This window comes from Octopus bimaculoides, chromosome 3 (genome assembly GCF_046866305.1).
Source record: "Octopus bimaculoides isolate indiv1 chromosome 3, ASM4686630v1, whole genome shotgun sequence".
NCBI classification, from domain to species: domain Eukaryota; kingdom Metazoa; phylum Mollusca; class Cephalopoda; order Octopoda; family Octopodidae; genus Octopus; species Octopus bimaculoides.
In genome coordinates this window covers 74,158,977-74,186,476 of record NC_142930.1, presented here as the reverse complement: position 1 = coordinate 74,186,476, position 27,500 = coordinate 74,158,977, and the positions used below count along the sequence as shown (strand labels likewise).

Here is a 27,500-nt window from a genome sequence, read left to right as displayed (position 1 = left end):
TAACAATACACACACACATGCTTCCTCTTTTACTTGTTTTAGTCACTGGACTGTGGCCAAGCTGGAGCATTTCCATGAAGGGTTTAGTCAGTCACATTTAGCCCAATACTTATTTTAAATCTGGTACTTATTTGAACCACAGGCAAAACAAAATGTTTTGTTTGCCTAACGATTGTGAATTAAATATATGTTTGTATTTATATATAGTAACCTAAAGAACTTCAATTAACTGAGATTATCCTTGCAATATGAAGACAAGAACTCCTTTTGAGTGTGGAAGTTGAAAATCTAATAACAGCAACCAAAGTGATAACTCCAACTGTTATGTAATCCAAGCTTCAGGAAACTATAACAATGTAGTAGGAATGGATTAAAGCACAAAACTTTATATATATATAGATATATATATACACACCAGTTGTTATAGATGCATTAGGTTATGTACCAATAAATTTACACAAAAATTGAATTCTCGAAATCCACTCTATTAGTAGCACACTGAAGATTTGTAAGACAATCCAAAGATTCCCCAGAGACCAGCTTGAACTCTCTTAAGGAGAACTTAACTAAAACTCAAAGAAAAGCATATGCAAAATGTCCCCAAAACTGTACATAAACTTTAACAGCTGATAACTAACTTCAATTTCATTTCTTCTTGGATTTAACCCATTAGAATTAATGAAAGAAGCAAGACTAAGATTTGAACAAAGGAAATTTATCCAAAAGTGCAACTGGAAGTTTGAAAACACAGTCAAAGTGCAAAAGAATTTAGGAAGGAATTTCAAACAGATCCATCTATGTGACCTACCATCACTCAAATTAGAGATAAATTTGAAACAGATGGAATTGTTCAGAATGTCCACAAGAAACATTGCAGAAGATTGCAGAATTTGACAAGCCCCACAATGATAGTGTATTAGAAACTTATTTTCAGGGTTCAATGAAATTTGCATGGCAGATGAGTTGTGAAATAGGAATTTCAAAATCAAGTACCCACTTAAAAGTGCTTTCATTATAAAAGTTAAATTCCAAGAATAGGCAATGCTCACAATGAATATGAACCAAACTGAAGAGTAGAGTTTTCTGAGTAGTACTTGGCACTTTCCAACAAAGATTGTTTGGAATAATGAAGCTACAGTTAAACTAAGTGGCTTAATTAACTGCCACAATTGCACTTACTGGGGATCTGAGAATCCACATATTACAGAGGAACATCATGTTTATTTACCAGGAGTTATAGTATGGTGTAGCTTATCATCAAAAAGATTAACTAAACCATTCATTTTTTATGGTACAGTAACTGGTTTCATTTACTTGAAATTTTTCATGTCAAGTATTCAAGAGGACTTTGAAGTTGCAGGCTTTATTTCCAGCAAGATGGGGCACCTCAACACTACCACAGTAATGAAAGGGCCTACCTTGAGGAGATTTTGCCAAACAAGTGAATTGGACAAAGAGATTCAGTAGAATATCATCTGCCTTCACCAGACGTCACACCACTACATTTTTTTTATAGAGATACGTAAAAGATAAAGTTTATGATACAAAAGAAGTAACAGTCAACAAATTAAACGCAGCCATTGAATGAGAATGTACACAAATACCAAATGAAACGTTTTTTGATGCCTGTGATTCCATTGCTTCATGTTATCAGTGTCATCCAAATGGACATTAGTTTGAAAACAGATGATCATAAAAAAATTAAATTCTGTCGGTAGATTCTATTAAATTTTGAAAATGAAATGTATTTCTATACAGACTGATTTTATAATCATTCAATGTGCTTTTTGGGGACACCCTGTATAGACGTGTTCATGTGTGTGTATCCCATGAGAATTTAAAAAACCAGTTTGAATGCCATAAGAAGAGATGAATCCTGATATTTCCAGCAGGATGCAACTTTATATTTTAAATTAGAAATCGTTATTACCTTCTTACTAAGTCTTCTTGCTCGCTTTTCTTCAGGAGTCTCAGTAGCCTTTTGAAGTTCCTTCAGCTTTCTGAAAAATCATATCTCATTAGTTTTTTCAACTATTAGAAATCGAGGCATATAAGACATAATGACTGGCATGAGAAAAATACAAATAAATTTGCACTTTAGGGTAAAAAAATGTTGATATTCCAAATTATATAAATAAAATGAGAAATAAAAAGGGACAACTTGGTGAAGAAGCAGGTAGCTGATCATGAGTAATGATTTCAAAACTACAGCTAGAACAAAGATGTTCTAGCTGTGACCAGTTTGTCTTTTATTCAAACATAGTATTCTAGAACTAAATTATCTAATGTTTCTTTTTTGTGTAATGATAAAACGGTGTGGTTTGAGGGAGATTTGATGCTATTTCAAGCATGTTTAGTGACCACATTGAAGATCCTTCATCAACTTGATTTTTTACAATGTTATATAGAGGGGTATAGTGGAAGGTATGACAAAATGACAAGAATTCAATGGACTGGAGTGGGGGGGAGTACTGAAGTGCTACACAGCATAAGCAAAGAAGAAATATGTGAGCTTATAACAAGTCAAATCTGATTGTTTGATGAACTAGTTCACTATACTTGTAACCCTATGTAACTAATTTCTGAACAGTGGTGAACAGCAAGATTTCCATGAAAAACACTGCAATGAATAATAGGTTTCATAACACCAACTGCATTTCGATGAAATATTTGGTGAAGATGGGACAAATTGATTAAATTTTACAAGACCTTTTCAGAATAGATCAGCAACTGGTCCAACTAATAGCTCATACTCTATGGTTCCAAATCTACAACAAGCACTTGTTTTTCATTGTTGCTGTCTTTTTCTCTGCAGAGGATATTTAATTCAAAAAGCTAAAAGTTACTAGCATACTAACCTAGAAAACTAGCATCCTGTACTAAGAAAGAGTAATCTCATCTATTTCATATGATGAAAATAAAACTTATGAGCCTCCCGCTTCAGCCAATCCAGTAGATGTTTGGAAGATATTTATAAGACACAAAACAGCCCCAATATAGCACTGAGATAAATAAAAAGTTTGCGCAAACAAGTCCATTAAATGACCTACCTCTTTTCAGCTTGATGTTCTTCAATGCTAGCTATTTTCCTGGCATCAAAGTCATTCAAACGTTGTTCAAGAGTTGGTTCAGCATTAGAATCAGAAGAGCTTTCAGAGGAAGAATGTGTTCTTTTCTTTTTATGCTTGGATTTCTTCCTTTTTTTATGTCGATGTTGGGATTCTGAACTATCTGACATATCAGATGAAGTCTGACTGCAAACAAGAAATGAAATATATTATATACAGAAAGGGCCTCTTTTTTTTTTTTTCAAAAACATACAAGAGATATGGATTCTTTTTCAAAACATACAAGAGATGTGGATTCTTGATAGCCACAGCACAGCAATCTATCTAGGAGAGCAACAATCTGAATAAAAACTGATACAGAGAAAACTCTGAATGGCTTGTGAGGGCCGTACAAGCCATGCACAAAAATACAGAAGCAAAATGAGAGTCAATAACAATTTCAGTGATGAATTTAGTGTGAACGTAGAAGTTCATCAAGGTTCAGACCTCGGTTCTCTCTTATTCTTCATAGTCCTAAACAACTACAGGGGTGTTTGAGACTCCTATATACTGATAACCTAGTTCTCATAGCTGAATCTATAGGGGAATTACAGACGAAATCCAAGGCATAGAAGCTAAACCTATAACTGAGAGGACTTGAGGTAAACTTCACAAAGACTAAGATTTTACTTAGTAGGAAAGAAGACAGGACCCTGGTATCATCAACAGAATGGCCTTGCTCCATATGCAGAAAAGGAGTAGGTATAAATTTCATATGCTGTATCCCTTGTAAGCTATGGATACACAAGAGATATAGTTGAATCACAAGTAGACTAACAGAGGAAATAAGCTTTATATGTGACAGATGTAATGGAGGTCTGGGAGATTTAATTAGTAAGGGAGGTGGATCCTCTAAAGGTATTGTAGCCAGAGTAAGAAAAGGCTGGAAAATTTTAGGTAGCTATTACCATTGCGAGCAACAAAGATCTTTCCCTCAGAGTGAAGGACAGGTTGTATGATGCTTATGCTAGAACTGTAATGCTGCATGGTAGTGTGACATAGGCTCTGAATCCAGAAAACTTGAGAAAACTAGAAAGAAATGAACCTAGCACTTTTCATTGGATGTGCAATGTAAGTGTGCATGAGTGATAAAGAACAAATGTGTTGAGAGAAAAATTGGACATAAAAGGAATTAGATGTAATGTGCAAGAAACAAAATGTACTAATATGGACATATGATTTATGTGGATGAAGACAGCTGTATAAAGAACTTCTAATCACTTAATGTAGATGGAGCTCACAGAAGAGGCAGACCTAGGAAGACATGGGGTGAAGTGGTGACAGCATATCTCAGAACCTTGACCTTCACAGAGGAGATGACAAAGGACCAGAATGACTGGCAAAGAAGTTCTAAAGAAGACTTGCCCATCTCAAGAAAACAGAGATTCCAATAATATAATGTGTGTAAAGGTATGTACCATTGGAACCCTTCACCCAGTTTCTTCCTCTAACTTCAGTATTCTGCTACTGTAATTAAATGTGAGCAAAATTGTAAGCTCCACCAACTTTTTCTTGATATCAATTATCTTTTCTCAATACTTGGAACCATTCCACTTGATATCCATCCATTTTTCTTAACAATGTCACCTCCACCTACATTTTACACCTGGCTGAGCCATCAAATTATTTTTCCCTTTCCTCATTCATGATGCTTACCTTTCCCCCTACACTCTTACAACCTATCCAACTACATGTCATCTCTCTCTCTCTCACCCAATCTCATCCTTCTGTACCTTTATGACAATTCAGCTGTTCTTTACCATTCACCTTTTCTACACTATCAGTCATCTCAACTCGTATATCTCATTGGTTATCTCCCTTTTTCAACATTACATACATTCTTCAACCCTACCTGGTTTCTACAGCTGTCGCTCTTCCAATGGGCACATACTGACTTAGTTTTTAGTATCAGTACATAGTCACTATAAATATTAACAAAACAATATCACATTGTAACCTCACTCCCAACACATGAACAACAAACAATTAAGATTCTCAATTTTTTTACTATAAATGCTTGGCCTCACAATTTCTGGTGATTTCTTAACGTAACCCCCACATACATACAACTACCAAACCTGCAACATCCCAAAGACTAGGAATCCTCTTCTGAACCTGAAAATTCTTCATCCTTAATGAGTTACTAATACTCAACAAAGTTCAAGTGCGACTCACACCTCTGTATTCTGAGATGGTGCTGCTGCTACACATACAAACTCCATCTAAAAACTCATTCTACTAATTGGTAAACATTCCCTCAACAATTACGATCATTTGCTTACGGATGCATTGTTTCTTTCATTTGTTTCCTCTACAGCTACTAAAATAGTCTCTGCTTCTCTAGCTACTTGCATGTTCCCTTCATTCAAACTCAATTGTCACACCTGTCTTTCTCTTGTTATCCCCTAGCATTTCAACTAAGTACTTTTCCTTATCAATATTCTTCAGATAGCCAAGGTCGACTTTGCCTTTCATCCTTTTGGTGTTTATAAAATATAAAAGCCTTGCATATTTGTTCTTACCTGCTTCATGTGAGTATATAAAATCCGTAAATTTCCAAGCAGAAAACAAGAACACCGAAAATGCCATATCAATTATAGTAGTCCATGTTTTTTTGTTGTTTTTTTTTTAACCACTAAAGAGCCGAAATATTGTAACATGCATCAAAGGACCGCAATCAAAGAGCATTAATATTGTAACATGCATGGAGAAAAGGAAGAAATGTAAATTAACACTTACTATTGATGAAAGGAAATGCGGAAGAAAGAAAAATAAATGACATTGATTTTTTATTAATTCTAAAGCTAAATTAAAGATCTATGGGACTATACAACACATTTTATGAAATTCATAAAAAACATTTTTGAAGTTGTAAATTAAACAGTATAATACTGTTTAATGCATTTTATGAAATTCATAAAAGCATTATTTCTGTTGTATCATTAGCTTTCTCTTTCCACTTCGATATGTCAACTGAAAGTTAACGAGACAACACGTGCTCACGGAAATTACCGACTAATTTGTTGACAAAATTTGAATCAAAGCGAAAGATAGCGCAATCACAGCAATTTCACCAGTCTGAAAGAGCTGTTTTGATTCATCAAAATCTTTAAGGATGTGCAAATGCGGGCTTGAAAATGAAAGGCAATGAAGGTTGGAATGCATAAACATGAACTTTGTTATCTTTTCCCAATAGCATTGTGGATAGCTTTCCGGAAGTTAAAGATAATTCATCGAAACAATGTTTTATTCCTACGAAGACAAATGTTATTTTTGTCGTTTAGCCACTAGTTAACACCGGCCGAACATTCCAGTTTTGACCATCCTATCTTTTTATATATTTGTGACCACGTTACCCACTTTTTATCTTTTTAAGGCAGTAGGGTGCGATTTGAAGCTCTGGCTACTATTTCTAACAGGCCGAGAGACCACGCAGAGGCTCCATAATTCGTTCGATAAAGTCAGTGTGTGTGTAAACCAAGTAAACAGTTCAATACATGTGATTAAGAACCATTAGCCAGCGCATTCAAGTCTCTCATGTTATACGTACCTTACAAAACATTCGAATATAAGGCTAAAATAATGTACTGGGCATGTCATAATTAGATTAGTTATTTTGTGAGTAAAAATTAAACGCAGCTGTATTTAAGAGTTAGCTGATGTTCTAAGGATCAAACATGTAACACTGTAAGAGTTGATGAATGTAAAACACATGTTCAAAAGACATTAGTTTAAATATAACAAGATTTGTTGACTAGAGAAATTTTCCCAGGGGTTTACTTCAACATGAATGTATACATGGAAAGGGAGACTAACTGGTAGAAACGTTAGCACACCGGGCGAAATGCTTAGCGCCGTTTCGTCCGTCTTCACGTTCTGTGTTCAAATTCCGCCGAGGTCGACTTTGCCTTTCATTCTTTCGCGGTTGTTAAATTAAGTACCAGTTGCGTACTGAGGTCAATCTAATCGACTAGCCCCCTCTCCCCAACCTTGTGTCTAGAGTAGAAAAGGAAGGGAAACTAACATTTGTCATACAGTAAGCTCCCCCTTTGGTTACATTTACTCTGAAAAAACAAACGAAAAATAGAAAAGATTTTCTTACGATTTGTGTTTCTCTTTACTTTTATGCCGATGACTACTCTTGGAAGTGCTTTTGTGATGATGTTTCTTGACTTGTAATGTCTCATCCATTTCCACAATTAAGGTGAAGTTTTGAATCGCAATTTAATTCAGGGATTTAGACGAGAAGTGAGCAATATACATCCGTTAGAAAGATTCATACTCAAGGGAAGTCACTCTGATATCTTGCACCTCACTTCATTAAAATAATCATTTGAGACATCAGTGGCTGTCATTTTCGCTTTCAACCTTGTAATTTCTGCTAAACGCACTGCATAACTCTTAATCTCTCTATTTTAATCGTTCTTCTTTTAGTCTATTTTCTTTCCATCTCTCTTTTATTTCGCCATACTTTTCTCCTCTCCCTCTCTCTCTCTTTACACTCTTCAATGAAAGGAAACCAAAATGCTGCATATTTAGTTAGCATGGCGGTTGATTGTTATTTGTTTTGTGTCTGCTAATTCACCGAAACGTTTTTGCCATTGTATTCTCATTAATTCATTTACATCATGGAATCTCAACTGACGATAACTATAGAAGCAATGGAAATTTTGGTTTCTCCTGGCAAGTGGGAGAGCTTGAATAAAGAGTCATCAAATTTTGATGAGCTGGATTTCCTACTTCAAAATAGTTTTGAAGATTTTTGCGACAAACTCTGTAAAGATGGCAAATTCCAAAGTTTGAATTCATTCTATACCAGGAGACAAGCGCATTATTTCTCTTCTGAATCTAGTCTAAAATGGAAATTTGCATCTACCTGCCTTATTCTCAACGAAGCTTTATTAATAATTCTTCAGGATCTCTCTCGAAATGATAGAGTAGAAAAGTTAAATAGCAAAGATGCTGCTCCTTCTGATATACTGAGCATCATGCAACAGAAAGTGTTCAGCAGTACTATGCAGTTCATCATTTATCTCGGAGTTTATCCTTATTTTGCTAAAGGTGTTGGCATTCCGCTACAGCAAAGATCCGATTATGGTTCGTTGTTGTTATCTTGTAAGCCGGAGGCTAAATCAATACTAGAAAGACAGTTTAGATTATTACAAGTTGCTCGCCTGTTTTCAGTTTGTCTCAACCGAACGTCGCTGGGTAGTCTACTTTTGTCACGTCATTTAGGAGATTGTCTTGCTGTGATATTCCAGTTGTGCTATGGAGTTAAAAAATATCCTCCACAAAAGCCCTCTCCGACTGAAACGGAAAACAATATCGATTTGAGAAAATTATCTTCTAACTATTTAATTGAAAGTTTGATGTCTGGAAATATAAATTGCTGTGATGTTTTTCCTTCGAAAACGACAGCCGAAATTACAAACAACCCAAGTTCTTCTAGATCATGTAATCCAATGGAGACGAATCGGGAAAATGTTACAAGCCATGTTCATGTTACTGTCGAAGACATCACATTTTGTCAAAAGTTTCTTGAAAAACTGGTCAATGGGTCTTATCAACCATCTTTGGTAAGAGAACTTGTATTTTTGCAGGGTGTCCCAGCACCAAAACTTCTTAAAAAACTGAATGAGGAAAATTCCGATATAAAATTTTCCCCTCCTAATTTTTCACCGACTCCTCAGTGGCTAAAAAATGCTTGCAGTTTGAATTTAACAAAAATTCTTCTTAAACCTAATGGAGTGCTGTATATTGTTCAAGGTATGCTTGATGCATCAATCTCAGATTCCAAAAACCCAATTGATGAAAATAAAATACGTGATGGTATTTCAAAAGTGATTGCTAACATTCCTTTGAATGAAAAAGTTGATAATTATTATAATTTAATACTGCCTCAAGTAAATGCATTACTTAAATGCAATGATATGGAGATGTCACAACAATACTTGCGTATTGCTTGTTGTACTATGAATATTGTTTGTAAGCAACAGCCAGATATCTTTGAAGAATACTGTTTACGGTATATTTTTGGTCCTTTTTATACTTGCACTGGGTATTTACATAAAGATACAACTTTACAAGGTGCATCTTTAATTAGTGAAAGTGAATTTAGCAAATGTCTGCAAAACTGTCACAAAATCTTTGTTCTTGGTTGTGAACCACACTCTTATTTGCTAACCAATTTGAAACAATTTATCCATGTTATTTTTTGTTTATTTTGTTGGAAGGATGCACCTATCAATGTTAAAAAATTGTCAGAAGAACTTTTATTGACTTATTTAAAATTTCTTGATGAGAAAAATGCAGTTATGTGTTTGAAATCTTTTATTTTCAGCACCACAAACAAAGTCCCTCAATTCAAAATTCCTTTAATGCATGCTTCTTTAGATTTTATAGTAGAGAGTAATGGTGCTGTTAGTGTTGTTTTTGATGATAAGAAAAAGGGACAGTATGATTTCTTTTCAGAAGATTCAGATATGATTGATAACCTAATGGATTTGCTTGATAAAATAAAACCCAATAAATTATCAGAAAATTTATTTGTAGACATGCTTCAGAGCCTTACTCAAACATTAACTTCAAAAGTGAGTTCATGTAGCAAATTTCCAGAGAATTTAGATAAAAATAGTTTAGATATAAATCCTCGGAGCTTTTCATGTAATTCTGATGAAATATTTTATCAATTGAAAATTCTCACCTTCATAGCAGCAATTTATGAGAAACAGAACTTTAGTAGTAATAGTAATACTAAATATATACTAGAATTCATCAAAGCTGCTCTAACTAGATGTTGCTGTAAAGCTAATGAGAATGAGTTTGACTTTGAAAGCATTTTCACAAATGAAATTTTAACTATATCCCTAGGCCTGCTGACAGCTATTGTGGCAAGTGCCATGGAAATGTCTAATGAGGAACAAAATAGTATGAGAACATTTATTCCCCTTCTTCAGAATGTGATTACGAGTACAGATAACCATAGCATTAAAACAATGGCATCTAGCTTGCGTATTGCTGTTGCCACATACGGAGCAGTTTGGCCTGATATGGACTCAGCTGTTATATTAGAAAATGAACAATCTACAAAAACTACAGATTCTAAAAAAGATCAAAAACTTATAGAGGTTATTGAAAATTCTTCACAGGAACCATGTGGGAACAAAACTGCTTTGGGGAACAAAGTTACTTTGTTATCCGCTGACAAGTCAGTAGATCAGAGTCTAGAGAGAGAAAATAAAGAGAAACATTTGTGTCAGCCAGATTCCAATACTATAGTATCCAACATTAATGAAATATCTACCAAAGATAGTAACAGATCAAACCTGAAAAATAGTGCACCTGAAAACAATACATTACAACCAAAATTTGCAACAGCCAACACTTTCAAGATGAGGTACAATTTCCCCAAGGAGAAGGATTCTCGTTTGTCTGAGTTACAGTCAGCATTAAAAGATGCGTATGATTCATTAGTGCCTGTTCAGGGTCATGGACTAATTGCATTGACACAACTAATTCAAAACAAAGATGAAGAGACTCTCAAAAAGCAAGATCTTATTTTACATATCTTTGAAGAAAAGCTAATCCACCCAGATTCCTACATCTATCTTTCTGCTGTGAAAGGCCTATCTGTTATGGCTGATCATTTTCCTAATAAAGTGGTACCAAGGATAATTAAATTATTCCAGGATCCTGAATCAGAAATCCACAATGTTGAAGCTGTTTCATCTGAGTTGAAAATCAAACTTGGAGAATGTCTTGTAAAGGTGACACAAGGACTTGGTGAAACTGTGGTGAAATTTAAAAACATTTTACTCAATGCATTTTTACAAGGTACAAAAGACAGTGATTTCTTGGTGCGTGCCAGCTGCCTATCTAATCTTGGTGAGGTTTGTAAACTTCTCCGCTTCTCATTAGGCAATGTTATTTATGAGATATTCTCTTGCTGTAGCAGCTTGGCAAAACATGACAGCAGTGCTGAGGTGCGAGCTGCTGCAGTTCTTTTGATTACACAGTTGTTACAAGGACTTGGAAAAGATACTTTCGTTCTTCTAGAAGACATTTTAAAGGATTTATATAAATTATTGAAATCTATTAAATCCAAAGAACAAGATGAAGCTGTTAAATTACAAACAAATTTGGCATTGTATGAACTCAATGATCTGGTAAAAGATGCCCTTTTTCCAAAACAAGTTCTCACCAAAAGAATTCGTGTATTGGACTACACTCTCTGAGTGGTTGGTGTTAGGAAGGGCATCCAGCTGTAGAAACTCTGCCAAATTAGATTGGAGCTTGGTGTTGCCATCCGGTTTCACCAGTCCTCAGTCAAATCGTCCAACCCATGCTAGCATGGAAAGCGGACGTTAAACGATGATGATGATGATGATGACCCATAGTAAATCTTTGTTTTTGTTTTCAGAGTCTTTAAATCTAAAGTAATATTTTGTTGTGAAACATATTTTGTATTTTTAAGATTCAGTGTCAAAGTAGAAAATTTGTTCTTGTACTTTATTGTTTTTATTCTAGCAAAAATAAAAAAAACGCTAAGCCCTATGAAATTGTAGGACAAGAAAATTGAAGAAAAGCTAGGTGACAAAGTAAGGTTTGGTAAATTTAGATGAAGATGTGCTTCGGTAAGAAATAGATTATATATTATTGAGATAAAAATAAAATCCTATTGAAGTATCAACATGAATATCTGGGAAAAAAGATACTGGAATCCATCAGCTTCTTCAAGTTGACAATGAAGTCTAAGAATGTTTCCAGATATTTTGGTACTAACTCCAGACTGCTAGATGAAACATGACATGAAGAGTGTCTTGTCTAGAAACAATGGAATACTTGCAGCTGGTTTGAACTCATCACAGGTTCAATACCTTAGTTTTCATCTATGAAAACTGGAAAAGTTGTAGGTAAAAAAAAGTAGAGCATAGATTATAAATATGTTAGAAATGACAATATTACCCAAATATTTTTCTGAGTGTCCAGTTTTTGTCAGTCATTTCATGCTTTTCTTGGTTTTTTTGTTTTTGTCTAAAATATTCTCTTATCCAAAATAAGGTTCACCATAAGTGTCATTTTCCAGTTGTCCCAGTTTAAATTTTGAATTCTGAGAGTTTTTTCACAAGTCTTCACAAAAACTCCCACATCAACAGATAAATCTGACAAATATGTTTTTATAAATGTGCAATGTATTTTCTGAAGAATATTTATAATAAAATTATGAATTTTCTACTTTAAGGTCAATCACTTATTTTTCATGTTAAACCCACACCAATTACACATAATAATATCAATTTTGATTTTAAATGTGTCTAAAATTATATTTGTTTTTGTTGACACCTTTCCATTTCTCCACTCTGCACCTCACATGGTTAGTTACTCTATCTCTTGTAAGGTAGGACTGTTTATTACAGAACATACACTAGCTAAGTTATGCACTGGAAGCCTTCTCAACACATTACTAATATTATTCATTTTTACCAAGCCACTATGTTAAAAATGTTATCAAATGGAGTGCAAAACCAGAAATGTAATTACCAGTCAAAAGCAAAGAGTAGTGCACAGTCTTCAAGAACAAATACCTCAGCATTCAAAATAAACACTACTACTCCCTGGGAGTAGTGGAAGATTTCATGTGAATATTGGAGACAGTAGATGCACTTTACAGTCTTTATGTAAGTAAGGGGACAATACGATGGGGTGTAGAAAAGTTCCTGGCTTTGCGTGGAGGATCAGTTAATTATGGTTTCATTCCACTCAGATTCACACACTTATTGCACCTGTCCTTCAGATTTTCTAGGCCCTGTAAAATAACTCAGAAGATTGGACCTTCAACCAGGCTTTTCGCGATACCCTTAAAACCAAGAACTTTTCAGTGCCCCCTCATAGATGCATAAGGAGAATATTTGAACATATTGTACATCAAAATATAGATATACATCACATATAGATATACGTCACATATAGATATACTTCCCTATTTCTCAACATAGTCACCACCCACCTCTTTCAATGGCAGTGTTCCACCTACAAATGGGGGTGTGTATCCCAGCTTTGTAAAACTTTGCTGTCTGCTGATGTAGCCAATTCCTTGTAGTAGTTTTCAATTCTTCATCACCACCATAATGTTTGCTTCTCATTCCTTTTACATTGGACCAAAGAGATGAAAGTCTGAGGGTGCTAAGTCACGTAAGAAAGAAAGATGGGATAGAGTTGTTCACCTGAAAAAAGTGAATGCCTCCCTTGTTCTCAAGCTTGAGTGAGGCCGGGCATTCTGTTGAAGAACTTCATTCATTTCCAAATTTGGTCTTACTCAGTCTTTTAAGGGTCACAATGTATGTTTCAGAATTGACTGTTTCTTCTCTTTGCAAGAAATCAACAAGAATAACATTTTGAGCATCCTAAAAGATAGTCACCATGATTTTTACAGCTGACTTTTTCATGCCTTTGGATACATTGGGTGACACTACTTCATTGATTGTCTTTTTGATTCTGCTTCATAATGATGAATCCAATTTTCATGATCAGTTGAGAGCCTTCGAAGAAAGGTTTTGTCTCTTTCGCTGAGTTTAAGGAGTTCAGTACAACAGTTAACCTTTCCAGTCCTGTGCTCATCCGTCAGTTGTTTTGTTACCCAACAGGCACACACTTCCAAAAGTGCAAGTGCTTTGATAATGTGAGCACTACCATGGCTAACTCAAAGCTCTGATGCCAGCTCATCAATGTTTATCCACCAATCAGCTCTAACTAAAGGGTCTGTTTTTTTTCTTGTTGGCAGGGTTGACAGAAATTGATGAGCAATCACTACAAGGCATGTCTGCTAAGCTTGAATTTACCAATACCTTTTGGTCTGTTGAATTCTCAGTGAGACAATGAGCCTATTTCCCATAAGTTGCTGTGGGTTAAAGTTTTATTTTTGTAAACATTTTTCAGTCTTTTGTGAATGTTCACAGGAGTTTCTCTTTCAGTAACAAGGAACTCAATTATTGCTCTTTGTTTCTGATGTACTTCAAGCATTTTGGTATCAGCTCATTCATAAATCTGGAAAAAAAGTTAAACTACTGAAGATCAAGAGTATATGTGCCTTTACATCTATACCAAATATCAAATAATTTCATTGAAAAATGCACCAATTATGATAAAAATTGAATTACTTTTTGACTCACCCTCATTTAAATGTTAATTTTAAGAAATAAATATTTAAATGTAATATGATGATAAGCTACTTATTAGCCACAATCACAATAATAATAATGACAACAACATGAACAATAATAATAGGCTCTGAAATGTAAATAAGCAAATATCTACATGTATGTTTTTGTGTCTGTGTTTCACAACGAAATTGGTGTGTGCACATCCCTGTAACTTAGTGGTTTGGCAAAGAGACTGATAAATTAAGTACCAGCCTTAAAAGAAAAAAAGTATTGTGGTCAATTCAGTTGACTAAAAATTCTCCAAGTCAGAGCCCCAGCATGGCTGCAGTCTAATGACAGAAACAAGTAAAAGATAAAAAGATATATATGTGTGTGTGTGTGTAAATTTACTCTTTCACATTGTAAAATCAGCAAAGTAAATTGGTTTACTAGATTAAGCTTTATTTGTTGAACACAGATGTTTTGAATTTGCAGTAGAAAGAAGCATATGTTTGTATTGGGGAGGGGTGCTAGGAATGTGAACTGGGAGCCATGGGGGAAGGAGTCCAAAAAGTTTGGAGAACCACTGATCTTGACCATGGATACAGGGAGTGAAAGTGGTGAAAAATAAACACTAACCTCTTGGCTAGTTGTTCAGTACACAACAACTACTCAGACGTCTGTATTTAGAAAAACAGAATTTAAATTTCTACCACAAATTTGATTGAAGACTTACTTTTTTAAATAATTTGTGACTTATAAGGTGTTCAGCTGGCAGAACTGTTAGCATGCCAAGCAAAATGCTTAGCACCATTTTATCCATCTTTATGTTCTGAGTTCAAATTCTGCCAAAGTTGACTTTGCTTTTCATTCTTTTGGGATTCAATAAAATAAGTACCAGTCAAGCACTGGGTCTATTGTAATTAACTTACCCCTCCCCCGAAATTACTTACCTTGTGCCAAAATGTGAAACCATATCTGAGGTATGGGGCATTTGACTAAACTTTTCTATTTTCATGCTAGTAATAATTGTGTATGCATATATACATTTTTTCCTGAAGAGTATAAGGTCGGTTTGTAAAATTTAAAAAGATGAATTAAATGTTTTTTTCACCATTTGATAACTGTTGAACCCATGCAACCATGGACGGAATAGATCATTTATGTAAAATTGAATAATTACATATAAAACAATTTAATTTAGAAGGTGTCTTTCTCAATGCCAGGACAGGTACCTCTTGTCCAGCTAAACTGCAGTAATAAAAAGCTGCATACCTTCTCAAAAGGCAACACACACTGTCTATTATTCCTAAGTATTTCTCCATTTCCCTATCACCTATGTTTTCCCTAGAAATGGTCAAACTGAACATCAACTGCATCTGTCTCCCCAGTTTGGCAGTGCCTACAAAGGTCTATATAATTATAGTAATGTAAGGGTGTAGTATCATATGAGAATATTGAACAGTGGAACTGGCTGAAACAATATTGTTAAATTGGATACCTTAGTTTTTTTCCTCGCTATTCTGAGTTCATATCTCTCAAGAGTCAACTTTCCATGTATTTAATCAAAGGCTTTGTAGAGGGCAACAATATCACTTTTGCTAATTTGGTTAGGGAGAGGTGGGTAGGGATCAGAAGGCCTCATTGCAAATTGGGAGAAGAGATTGTGCAAGTTATGTAATGCATCAATGCATACGTTACTTTCTTGTTTGTCATCTTGGCCCTTTTTAACCCAATAGTTTTTAACCCAATAGTTTTCTGTCATGCATTCTACATCTGATTTTTCTTACAGTCAGCCATTTTCCTAGTTCATTACACATCTGGAGCATACCCACTTCATGTTTTCACATTAGTGTCCATGTTTTGCCACCATGCAACATCACACTTTGCACACAAGTATTATACAATCTGTGATTCTCTCAGAAAGAATTTCTTTGTTACTAACAGAGATAATAGTACCCTCCACTTTTTCCACTATCTTATTGCTCTGGATATTTCGAACATCCATCTCCACTAATAGTTTGGTCGTTTAACAGAAGCTACCAACCGCTTCTAGGGAATCTTCTAAGCATTTGAAAAAAATTATTTCACAGGTGCTCTAGCTACTAACTATTCCTGCACATCTCTCAGCCTACCCGTGATCACACTACACATCCTGTGCACCTACAATAGGCATTAAGTATGGTCTTTGCTAAGTTTATTTTGCAATCTCTTGATTTAAGGTTATGCTTCCTTGTTTAAAATTTCTTTAAAACTTCAAAAGATTCAGCTTAAGGACTAGGTCAATGATACACAGTATTTCTCATGAATAGCCAGTCTTCAGCACAAACACAAATATCATCATATCTAAGCTAGTTTGTTTCCTCATCAATTGTGCTATAACTCTTACATAACTTGCTCCATCACCTTGATGCCTCTACAGCTACCTCTTTCTAGATCATCTTTGCCTTCATAGCAGTTAATAGTGATATTGTTACACCAGTTATTGATGATAATACTAAGCCTAGCTAGTGTTATACATACTAACAATGTTAGTAATTAATGTATATCCCATTTTCTTATATTCTTACAACATCTAAACAACTACCCTTAAGAGTTCAGCTATTTTCTCCTCCTTCATAAAGTTAATTGCACTTTCAACTGTATGGCAATTCCTTCTGAGAGGACTGCTTGTTAAATACTGAGAAGAGGATGTAGCTGGTTGCATATAGATGTTCACAAGTTGGGCTCCTATTTATACTTTTTTTTAAGTAAAACAACGTTTATCTATGAAAGGTCATTGTCACTGAAAGAAGGATACATGATGTTTGCAGTAATCCATCGAGGCAATGTTTGCAGGGTCTCAACATTCCATTCTGGAAAAACACCAACAAGACATCCAAAAGATCAAGGATCTGTTCTTTTCAAACATTCACCAAGACACTGAATACTGAAGACAGAGTGTAACTCTTTGCAAATAAGTGTTTGTGATGGAAACAATACAGTTTTTCTGTCTTTTGTCATTCTCCATATACTTGTATTATAAACTGTTTAGTTTGTACAATGTGAAGGCATGTGACTCAGTGGTTAGAGTATTCAGCTCATGATTGTATGGTTGTGAGTTCAATCCCCGGCGATGTGTTGTGTCCTTGAACAAGACACTTTATTTCATGCTGCTCCAGTCCACTCAGCTGGCAAAAAGGAGTAGTACCTGTATTTCAAAGGGCCAGCCTTATCACACTCTGTGTCATGCTGATTCTCCCTGAAAACTATGTTAAGGGTACATGTGTTTTTTGGAGTACTCAGTCACTTGCACGTTAATTTCACAAGCAGGCTGTTCTGTTGATCACTAGAACCCTCATCATTGTAACTGACAGAGTGCCAGTTGGTACAAATGTATTGATAGTGCTGTTACTCCACAAGATGGTATCCAAGCCATAAAGGCCACTTACTACAGATGCAGCTGCTGCATTTTCTTTTGGACTAAATTCTGATGATCTGTTGATAGAGATTGCATTCCAGCCAGGAATATTCTCTCCCTCTCAAATCAAAATTGGCCAGAGTTTTAGACTTATCTAAGTGGTCAGTGACTAGTTAGATAGCTGGTTTTCTGAAGCTCGTGTTGCCTCCTGCTTCTTTGATTATTATGCTATGGCTGTGTTTTCCATGACAACTAATATGCTATTAATGAATACAGTAAGAAAGGAATTAATCTGATATATTTTAGATACTTGTTCCTACAAATTTAAACTATAAGGTTGTGTTATCCAAAATAACAATAAATTAGTTTCTGTTCTCACAGCCCTAAATAATAAAACACAAAAAAAAAGAATGTTTATTTGAACATTGTAATAATTGTGTGATTTCTTCTTGTGCAGGATATTGCATTCAAGATTGTCAGCCATGAATGGGAATACAAGCAAGGCTCCTACTGTCAGTTCCAAAACAACATATAGAAACTGTGGTTTCACTTCAGATGTTATCGCTATCAATAAGATTTCCCTTACCTCTTCATTCAGATTTTTTGAACAATGCATATTTTTTAACAATGTTTTCTTTGGAGTTGGTTGAGTTTGGCTGTTGCCAATATCGCATTTAAAGGATAATTTGAAAAGTAATTTAAGATATTCTTCATTATACAGTTCAGAAATGTTGAACTAACTTGTCATTACTATTGTAAAGAAGCACAAATAAAATGAAGAAAATCTGCTATAATTTTGTATAAAATAATTGAGAGATTGTTAGTTGTAGTGTGTGAGGGTTGAAGTAACAGTAGTGTTGTAATGAGAGTAGGTTGTAGCAGAATAGAATAGACAGAAGTGACAATGGTTGTTGTGTGTAAAGGTTGTAGTAACAGTATCAGAGATAGGAAGATGTGGTAGAAGTTGTGAAGGTTAGTCAATTATTTGGATGATTTGTTTATTCCCCCTGCTTCAACTTTGTTCTTTGTACATTCTATATAATGCATCTAAATGTTATCACAACCATCAAGTACTACTAGTTCCTGAATGAGCCTCTACTCAGTTGCTTAAGAGCCAGAAACAGACTCCTATACCAGAGTGGTTAAACTATGACCCATGGGCTGCATGCAGCTTGAAATGTAGGTTCTATGTAGCCCATGAAAAGTTTTTGAAATTCAAAGCTATACCCTTTCAACATCTTCACAGAATGTTAAAAAAAGTGATATTACTCTTTCCAATTAATACATAGTCAATTAAAAAGCAAGTGAGTGTATCAAAATGTTTTGGACATAGGACATCCAGCAGTAGAAACCATGCCAAAACATACATGGAGCCTAGCAGCTCTTTGTCGTTGGCGACAGCGGCAGCAGTGGCAGTGGCAGCGGTGGAAAAGTCTAAAATCACCAGGTGAGTTGCCAGTTTCAGCATCATTAATTTTGTTACATGCTATTTAGGATTCACATTTGAATCATTTCAAAAAATTGCATGTAGCTGTATTTTTTATAATTATTCTAAAATTAAGAGAAAGAAATGTGAGTAATCAAAGGACATTATTTTGAAAATTAATTAATTTGAGCCTTTGAAATATTATCCATCTTTTTCTATATTTTCTGAGAAACAGTCCTGCTTCCTGCCAGCTCACTTTTTAGTGAGATTTCTCATGTAAGAAGTGTTTGACTGTGGCATTTTGAATGCAGCTTATTTCAGAGAAAATGAGCGAAAATAGTTGCCCAAATTACTCCACTGTTAGATTAAATCCAAAACAATGTGGCTTCAAAGCAAACTTCTGGAAATTGATCCTCAGTATATTACTGTTACTTATTTTATCAACCATATGCTCAGAAGAAAGAAAGAAATCATCCAGAATATAAAGTTAACTCAGAATATAATGCAATGATATTCAAGAAAGCTGGGCACTAAGTTCATTTCTGCAGGCTTCAACTGCTATTTTTAAAAGAGAAAATTAATGGCAAACAAGAGTTACATTTTGTAATTGTTGATAAATAATTTTCATATTTCTCGGTGTCACATGATGTCCACTTATCATGTTTTTGTAGGCACAGCCAGTGTGTTGTTTGTTATAAATTGTAAATTTGCCACTGTTTATTCTTGTTGCATTCACTCGGTTCGCAAGCATTCCTGTTATATAAACATCTTCAAGCCAGAAAAGCTTTTCATTAAATGATTCTGCATACAATTCTGGTACTATGTCACCTGAAATTAGATAAGCAGTCCCGGAGACATACTCAGGAAACTCATTCTTTGGATATTTTGATTTGGGTGTGTACCATTTTGATGAGCTATCTCTGATTGGTGCAACATGTTTAAAAACTAAACCCATGATAAACCGAGAACGTTTCATGTTCATAAGTGTTTTCTCTAACAGTGGAAGATTTATATACATATCATCATCTGTTTTCAACACAAATTTTACTTTTCTACATGAAGAACTCACCCAACGCAGATAAGCAACTGACTTTAAAGACAAGTTTTCATAATGATCAATATAGTTCTCTTGTACAATATCACCATATTTTACACTTTCTTCATTAATGTCATCTTGAACATTAGGACTATGTTTAACACCTTCAAAAAAAACCATCTTAAAGTTTGAATTGTTCCTAGCATATTGGCCCCAAGTCTCTCGTATGGTATTTCGATGCAGTAAATTAATTGGGGCTGAACACACAGCAACAAGGATCTGAACAGAGTCAGAACAATTATTTGTCAAATGAATATATGAGAAATTATGTGGCTGTTGGTATGTGACTGTAAACCATCTGCTTGAAAATATATCCATGAAGGTTTCCTGATTGATTCGTAGCACGAGACTAGTGTACACAAAAATGGCTATGATTAATATTGTCATCCATATGAGAATTTTCTTTTTACCTGGAAATGATAAGAAATAAACATTTTACTAATATATATGTATTATTAAAAATCATTATCATTATTACTATTACTAACATACATGTGTTGGCAAAAATGCCGAGTTTTATTAATAACAGAAAATGGCACATCAACACAATGGGGAAAAACCATCAATAATTGTCAGCAATCTAGTAAATATATCTACATACACAGAAGTGAAGCATTTGAAGAATAAGATACAACATCTTGATTGAAAACTTCACTCACGTAATGTATGTTTGTGTATATATACATACACACATACGTATGTACATATATACACCACCACAATGTGTATATATATATATATATATATATATATGCGAGTAAAAATAAATACAAAAAAGGTGGTTTTTTTGTATGATTGTGTATAGAGGAATATATTATTTTGTTTAAAAGAGTTCCAACACTGTCTGTTTTTTATGTTTTATTTATATTCCTGCAGAACCAACGTGGGGTATAGAATATGGAATATACAATATATAATATAATATACAATATATAATATAAAATTAAATTTTAAAAAAAAAAAAAAAATGGATGGCACCATGAAAGAAAGTATTGAATGTAGATGAAATATTGAGTGTTCAATATAAAGGATCAAATATATAAATATATAAATATAAATATATAAAGGCGACTCGAGTTTCAGGGCTATTTCCCTTCGTCATGGCCGGTATGACAGACTTTAACAGACTGTCTGTTAAAGTCTGTCATACCGGCCATGACGAAGGGAGATAGCCCTGAAACTCGAGTCGCCTTTATATATTTATATTTATATATTTATATATTTGATCCTTTATATTGAACACTCAATATTTCATCTACATTCAATACTTTCTTTCATGGTGCCATCCATTTTTTTTTTTTTTTAAATTTTATTTTATATTATATATTGTATATTATATTATATATTGTATATTCCACATTGGTTCTGCAGGAATATAAATAAAACATAAAAAACAGACAGTGTTGGAACTCTTTTAAACAAAATAATATATATATATATATATATATATATATATATATATATAAAATTATACATTGATATATACATATACTTATTTTATAGACATAACTTTCCCCCCTCTCACTCTCTCTCTCTCTCTCTCTCTATCTATCTATCTATCTATCTATCTATCTATCTATCTATCTATCTATCTATCTATCTATCTATCTATCTTAATATATAAAGCTGAAGTTGTGTGTCTGTGTGAAGCCTTTTTAAAAGTTTATAGAAATCCACATTTTCCACTTTTTCGTTAAAATTTTTACATCAATAGAATTCTCTCGATCTGAACTTTCCAGTGCAGTAATTAGATTTTTAAAATCCCGTTTACTTTGTGTGATTTAAGGGAGATTTGGCTGTTGTTTCTAGCAACTTTTATATTTCTTCCCTTCTACCTGGGACAGCGTTCTTACACACGCGCTCAACAGAGAGAGAAAGTGATACATACAACGTCATAGATTAAACTTTCTTCTCAGTATTCTTTACCTATTTTTCATAACATTGATACGTAAAAACACACACGACCACACATACGTAATCTGTGACAACAACATACACATTGCTCCCGTTCTCTATCTCCCCCTCTTCCTCTCTCGCTCTCGCAAACGTATACACGTGCAAGTAAACACAATCATTCACATTCGTCAAGCCCTTTCTCCCCCTCTCCCTACCTCTTGCTCTCTCAAACGCATACACATGCAAGTACACAATCATTCAGTAAAATATAACTCATCATCATCATCATCATCATCGTTTAACGTCCGCTTTCCATGCTAGCATGGATTGGACGATTTGACTGAGGACTGGTGAAACCGGATGGCAACACCAGGCTCCAGTCTGATTTGGCAGAGTTTCTACAGCTGGATGCCCTTCCTAACGCCAACCACTCAGAGAGTGTAGTGGGTGCTTTTACGTGTCACCCGCACGAAAACGGCCACGCTCGAAATGGTGTCTTTTATGTGCCACCCGCACAAGCCAGTCCAGGGGCACTGGCAACGATCTCGCTCGAAAATCCTACAGGAGCCAGTCAGGCGGTACTGGCAACGGCCACGCTCAAAATGGTGCATCTCATGTGCCACCCGCACAAGAACCAGTCCAGGGGCACTGGCAACGATCTTACTTGGCTTGCCGGGTCTTCTCACGCACAGCCCATTTCCAAAGGTCTCGGTCCGTAGTCATCGCCTCGGTGAGGCCCAATGTACGAAGGTCTTGCCTCACCACCTCAGCCCAGGTCTTCCTGGGCCTACCTCTTCCACGGGTTCCCTCAACTGTTAGGGTGTGGCACTTTTTCACGCAGCTATCCTCCTCCATTCTCACCACATGTCCATACCAGCGCAATCGTCTCTCTTGCACGCCACAACTGATGCTTCTAATGTTCAGCTTTTCTCTCAAGATACTTACACTCTGACGGGTATTCACATTGACATTACACATCCAACGGAGCATACTGGCTTCATTCCTTGCGAGCTTACGTATGTCCTCAGCAGTTACAGCCCATGTTTCACTGCCATGTAGCATGGTTGTTCGTACGCATGCGTCATACAGTCTGCCTTTTACTCTGAGTGAGAGTCCCTTTGTCGCCAGCAGGGGTAAGAGCTCTCTAAACTTTGCCCAGGCTATTCTTATTCTAGCAGCTACACTTTCAGCGCACCCACCCCCACTACTAACTTGGTCGCCCAGATAGCGGAAGCTATCGACTACCTCTAGTTTTTCACCCTGGAATGAGATAGAAGTTGTTTCCTGTTTGTTTGCAGTCTTTATTGCACCTGAACATCTGCCACAAACAAAAACTAACTTGCTAGTTAACCTGCCTTTGATGTTGCTGCACCTCTTATGTGTCCATAGCTTGCACCGGGTACATCTTATAGAGTTACTACCTACTCCTTTTCTACATACTGAGCAGGGCCATCTACCTGAAGGGGTTTGTGTTTTATCTACCTTCCTACTTATTAGGATTTTGGTTTTAGCTAGGTTGACTCTAAGGCCCTTCAATTCTAGACCTTGCTTCCACACCTGAAACTTCTCCTCTAGTTCTGATAGTGACTCCGCAATTAGGGCAAGGTCATCAGCATAGAGGAGCTCCCAGGGGCAACCTGTCTTGAACTCCTCTGTGATTGCCTGGAGGACTATGGTAAATAATAGGGGGCTGAGGACGGAACCTTGGTGGACCCCTACCTCTACCCGGAATTCATTGCTGTACTCATTTCCAACCCTCACCTTACTGGCCGCATCTCTGTACATGGCTCGCACAGCTCTCACTAGCCATTCTTCTATCCCAAGTTTCCTCATTGACCACCAGATAAGGGATCGGGGGACCCTGTCAAAGGCTTTCTCCATGTCAACGAAAGCCAGGTACAGAGGTTTATCCTTGGCTAGGTATTTCTCTTGCAACTGTCTCACTAGAAATAAGGCATCAGTAGTGCTTTTACCTGGCACGAACCCAAACTGCATCTCATCTAAATTGATTCGCTCCCTAATTAGTTGGGCTATGACCCTCTCTGTAACTTTCATAACCTGATCTAACAGCTTGATGCCTCTGTAATTATTTGTATCTAAAGCGTCCCCTTTACCTTTGTAGCAGTTGACTATGATGCTGCTACACCAGTCATAGGGTATGACTCCTTCGTGTATCACCTGGTTCGTAATACGGGTGACTAGGCTATAGCCAACACTGCCAGATATTTTGAGCATCTCTGCAGTGATTCCTGATGGGCCGGGGGCTTTCCCGGTCTTCATACTCTTAATTGCTTTATCTACCCTGGTACTATCAACTCGGATAGCTGGTCCCTCTATTGGGTCGACATAAGGCAGGCTCTCTTTCTCCCATTCATTCTCTTTATTAAGCAATCTATCGTAGTGGCATCTCCAGACCTCTTTCTTTGCATCCTCATTTAATGCAAGCGTACCATCATCCATGCGAACACATTTCTCTCCTACAACATCACTATTCTCTCTCCTACACTGTCTTGCAACCCGAAATACCTCGAGTCTTTGGTCCTCACGGCGCAGAACATTGGCAAATCTTTCCTTATCTGCTTCCCCTCTGGCTAAATAAACCTGTCGCCTAGCCTCCCTTCTGGCACATTGGTACAATTCCCTGCTACCACCGTTCTTCCAGTCCTTCCAAGCTTGTTTCTTTTGTCTAATAGCCCTGTCTACCTCCTTGTTCCACCACCACGTTACTCTGGGTTGGGAGGGGACCTTACACCACCCACAAATCTGGTCGGTGGCTTTCAACAGGTTGTCCCATTTTGTAAATATACCACGATTTTCACTAGGGTGTTAGGGTTAGGGCTTTAGGGTCAGGGTTAGGGTTTAGGGTTACGGTTAGGGTTAGGATTAGTGTTACGGTTTTAGGGTCAGGGTTAGGGTTTAGGATTAATGTTAGGGTTAGTGTTAGGGATTAGGTTTAGGATTAGGTTTAGGATTAGGGTTGAGTAATCGTGCGCATGTTAATCTGAAAAATTACAGATATGTGAAAAGCACCAACCCTGCCATCTATTATAACTTTTGTTGTTCTGTTTAATATATACATAGATTATGCCTCCAAAGAAGAGAGCTTGCTGGGGAAAGGAAGCAACCGGTTTAAAATGACATTCCAGAAGCTACTTTGAACATAATGCAAAATGGTGCATCAACATCTGCCCACTCTGATAGAATTCTGGCAAAACTGTGTACCAATAGATCGCCAGCAATTGCTTCATCAGAAATTGCCGTCCTAGCTCCTGCGAAAAGGGATTACCCTGCAATGTATAATCAGGGTAGCGCAAAAAGTTGTTTTCACAAGCATTTCTATAGCCAATTAGACGGATGAAATTTACATACGCTTAATAATTTTACGCAAAACAGCCTTCAGACTTTCCCTATTAATTTCATCATCTTTTGAATTATGAACATATTTACATCATAAGGGTTTTTTCGTTGTAAGGCTTTCTTTTTTAGTTGATTTTCACCTAGCAAGACTTATCGTAGATGGCGTAATAAGTCACACCCGGACAAGGTCGGGTTATAATGCTAGTGATAATATAAAAATATGAAAAATAAAAAAGATATTATATGGTTAATTATTCTGTATTGGGATCAAGTTATGACTAATATTATTAAGGAGACACTTAAAATAGTAAAAATGGTTTTTAAAAAGGACAATAGTTATTCAAATATAGTTTCCAATAAAACCATAAGACTGGCACTGAAGTAATTTTACATTTAGTAAAATGAAGTATTGAATCCCTAACTCCTGAATCAAATAACCACACAATTTTATTTGTAAAGCACTTGAATAGACTATATAAATAATTTTTTTTTTAAATAAATAAAAAATAAAAAATAATGCAATAATTTAAATTAAATAAATATATGAATTAAATATTACTAAAATTATATAATAACAAATTATATAATAACAAATTATACATACTTCCCAATATAGGTAAATTTGAAAATAATAATAGAGGATAATTTAAAATTAAAACTATGTATAGTGTAATTACCCCCCTTGGTACTAATCACTTATAAATACCCATAGTTCCCTGCTATCTTCTTCCTCAAATCATCATTTTAGTACCAGCAAAAAAGGAAGATATGTATTTGAATTTTTCTTGTTATATATCACATTTAAAGACAGACATTTTAATTCTGATGTTTAATCTTATATCTCGCATTCTGTATTTGACATATACTTGATTTTACATGATTGATATATATGCTAATTCATATTTATAATGTATAATATATAAATTTTAATTCTTAATATTACAAAGTATAATTTTTATTCTTAATTTTTAATTCTTAATTTTTAATCTTTAATGTTTAATTGTATTGCTTATTTTTAAAAGGGATGTAAAATTAGATATATAATATTTTGAAATAGAACCTGAAGATGTGTTACAATGATTGTAAATCTGATGATTTCATATATGTATTTATATATGTATATATATGGGTATACAGTTGTGTATATGTATATTGTAATCTTCCACATGTAGTTCCTTCATAGTTAATAAATATAAGTATTAACTAAAGTAAGATATAATTAATGAAGTATATTATATACTCTACTGGTAATCTATACATATATAAAATTGAGAATGTATGTGTGTGCGTGTCTGTGTGAATCCCTAAAACTCCAGAACTACACAACCAATTTCATTCAAATTTTACACATGCCTTACTTATGGTCCCGGTTGTGTTTTAGTAAAAAAAAAATGTTAACTTCTTGCATACTTCCAGCCCAGAGCAACATCATATCTCCTCCACTATTTAAGTATTACGTGTCAAAAGTGAAACAAAAACACTCATGTCATTCGAACCGGAATCTCAAAAACATTGTTATTATTAAATTTATGCATTTCTAATCAATTTGGAGATATTTGTTATCGAGTTGCAGATTTTTAACAATGCATTTGGTGATTATTTGCTTTATTTCTTGGGCAAAATTTACAACTTAGAATAAAAGAATAAAATTATTATTTCATTCAAAAATTGATGAGCTTTGTTTTTAGTGATGACTTGAAATGGTAAATATTTTTTCTAACTGTATTTGCTTGAAAAAACATACTTTTCTTTATATTAAGTAATTCATTATAATTACTTTTACAATGTGCCTAAATAAAAACCATCGTTATAGATCAGCATTTCTCAACCTTTTTCGCGATTTGGCTTCCCTTGGATATTGAAAAAATTTATTTCGGCTCCCCTGTGTTCATGAAAAATTTAATCCAGCTTCCCATGTATCTGAGATAGACCGGCCAGCCCATGACAAATCTGACAAAAGGGGGGACCCACAGAACTACCAGCTCACAAACTGCATCTGAAAGTTGGCACACCAATTATGCTGCTAAGGAATTTAGATGCTCCAATAATGTGCAATGGTATGTGGATGATTATCAAAAAA

At 35.2% G+C, this 27,500-nt stretch overlaps 3 protein-coding genes across 3 annotated transcripts in view; 1 reads left to right on the top strand and 2 right to left on the bottom strand.

Annotated features, from left to right (window-relative positions):
- The window catches only part of LOC106870232 (splicing factor Cactin), a 43,482-nt gene extending 36,081 nt beyond the window's left edge, over nt 1-7,401 (bottom strand). Inside the window, exons 1-3 of the mRNA XM_014916247.3 lie at nt 7,210-7,401; nt 3,051-3,254; nt 1,931-2,000 (exon numbers count right to left, since the gene is read on the bottom strand). Coding sequence (XP_014771733.1) covers nt 1,931-2,000; nt 3,051-3,254; nt 7,210-7,298 — 363 coding nt within the window. The 5' untranslated portion in view covers nt 7,299-7,401. The remainder of the gene's footprint in view (nt 1-1,930; nt 2,001-3,050; nt 3,255-7,209) is intronic.
- Nucleotides 7,402-7,551: 150 nt separating this feature from the next.
- LOC106870231 (transport and Golgi organization protein 6 homolog) lies at nt 7,552-12,341 on the top strand. Its single transcript, XM_014916246.3, has one exon. It carries the CDS (start codon nt 7,736-7,738, stop codon nt 11,339-11,341), a length of 3,606 nt encoding a protein of 1,201 aa, XP_014771732.1. The 5' UTR covers nt 7,552-7,735; the 3' UTR covers nt 11,342-12,341.
- A 5,692-nt stretch (nt 12,342-18,033) lies between these two features.
- Nucleotides 18,034-27,500, bottom strand: part of LOC106870230 (beta-1,3-galactosyltransferase 1) — an 18,834-nt gene continuing 9,367 nt past the window's right edge. Inside the window, exon 2 of the mRNA XM_052966832.2 lies at nt 18,034-20,577. Within this exon, the coding sequence (XP_052822792.1) occupies nt 19,649-20,577 (929 nt within the window). The 3' untranslated portion in view covers nt 18,034-19,648. The remainder of the gene's footprint in view (nt 20,578-27,500) is intronic.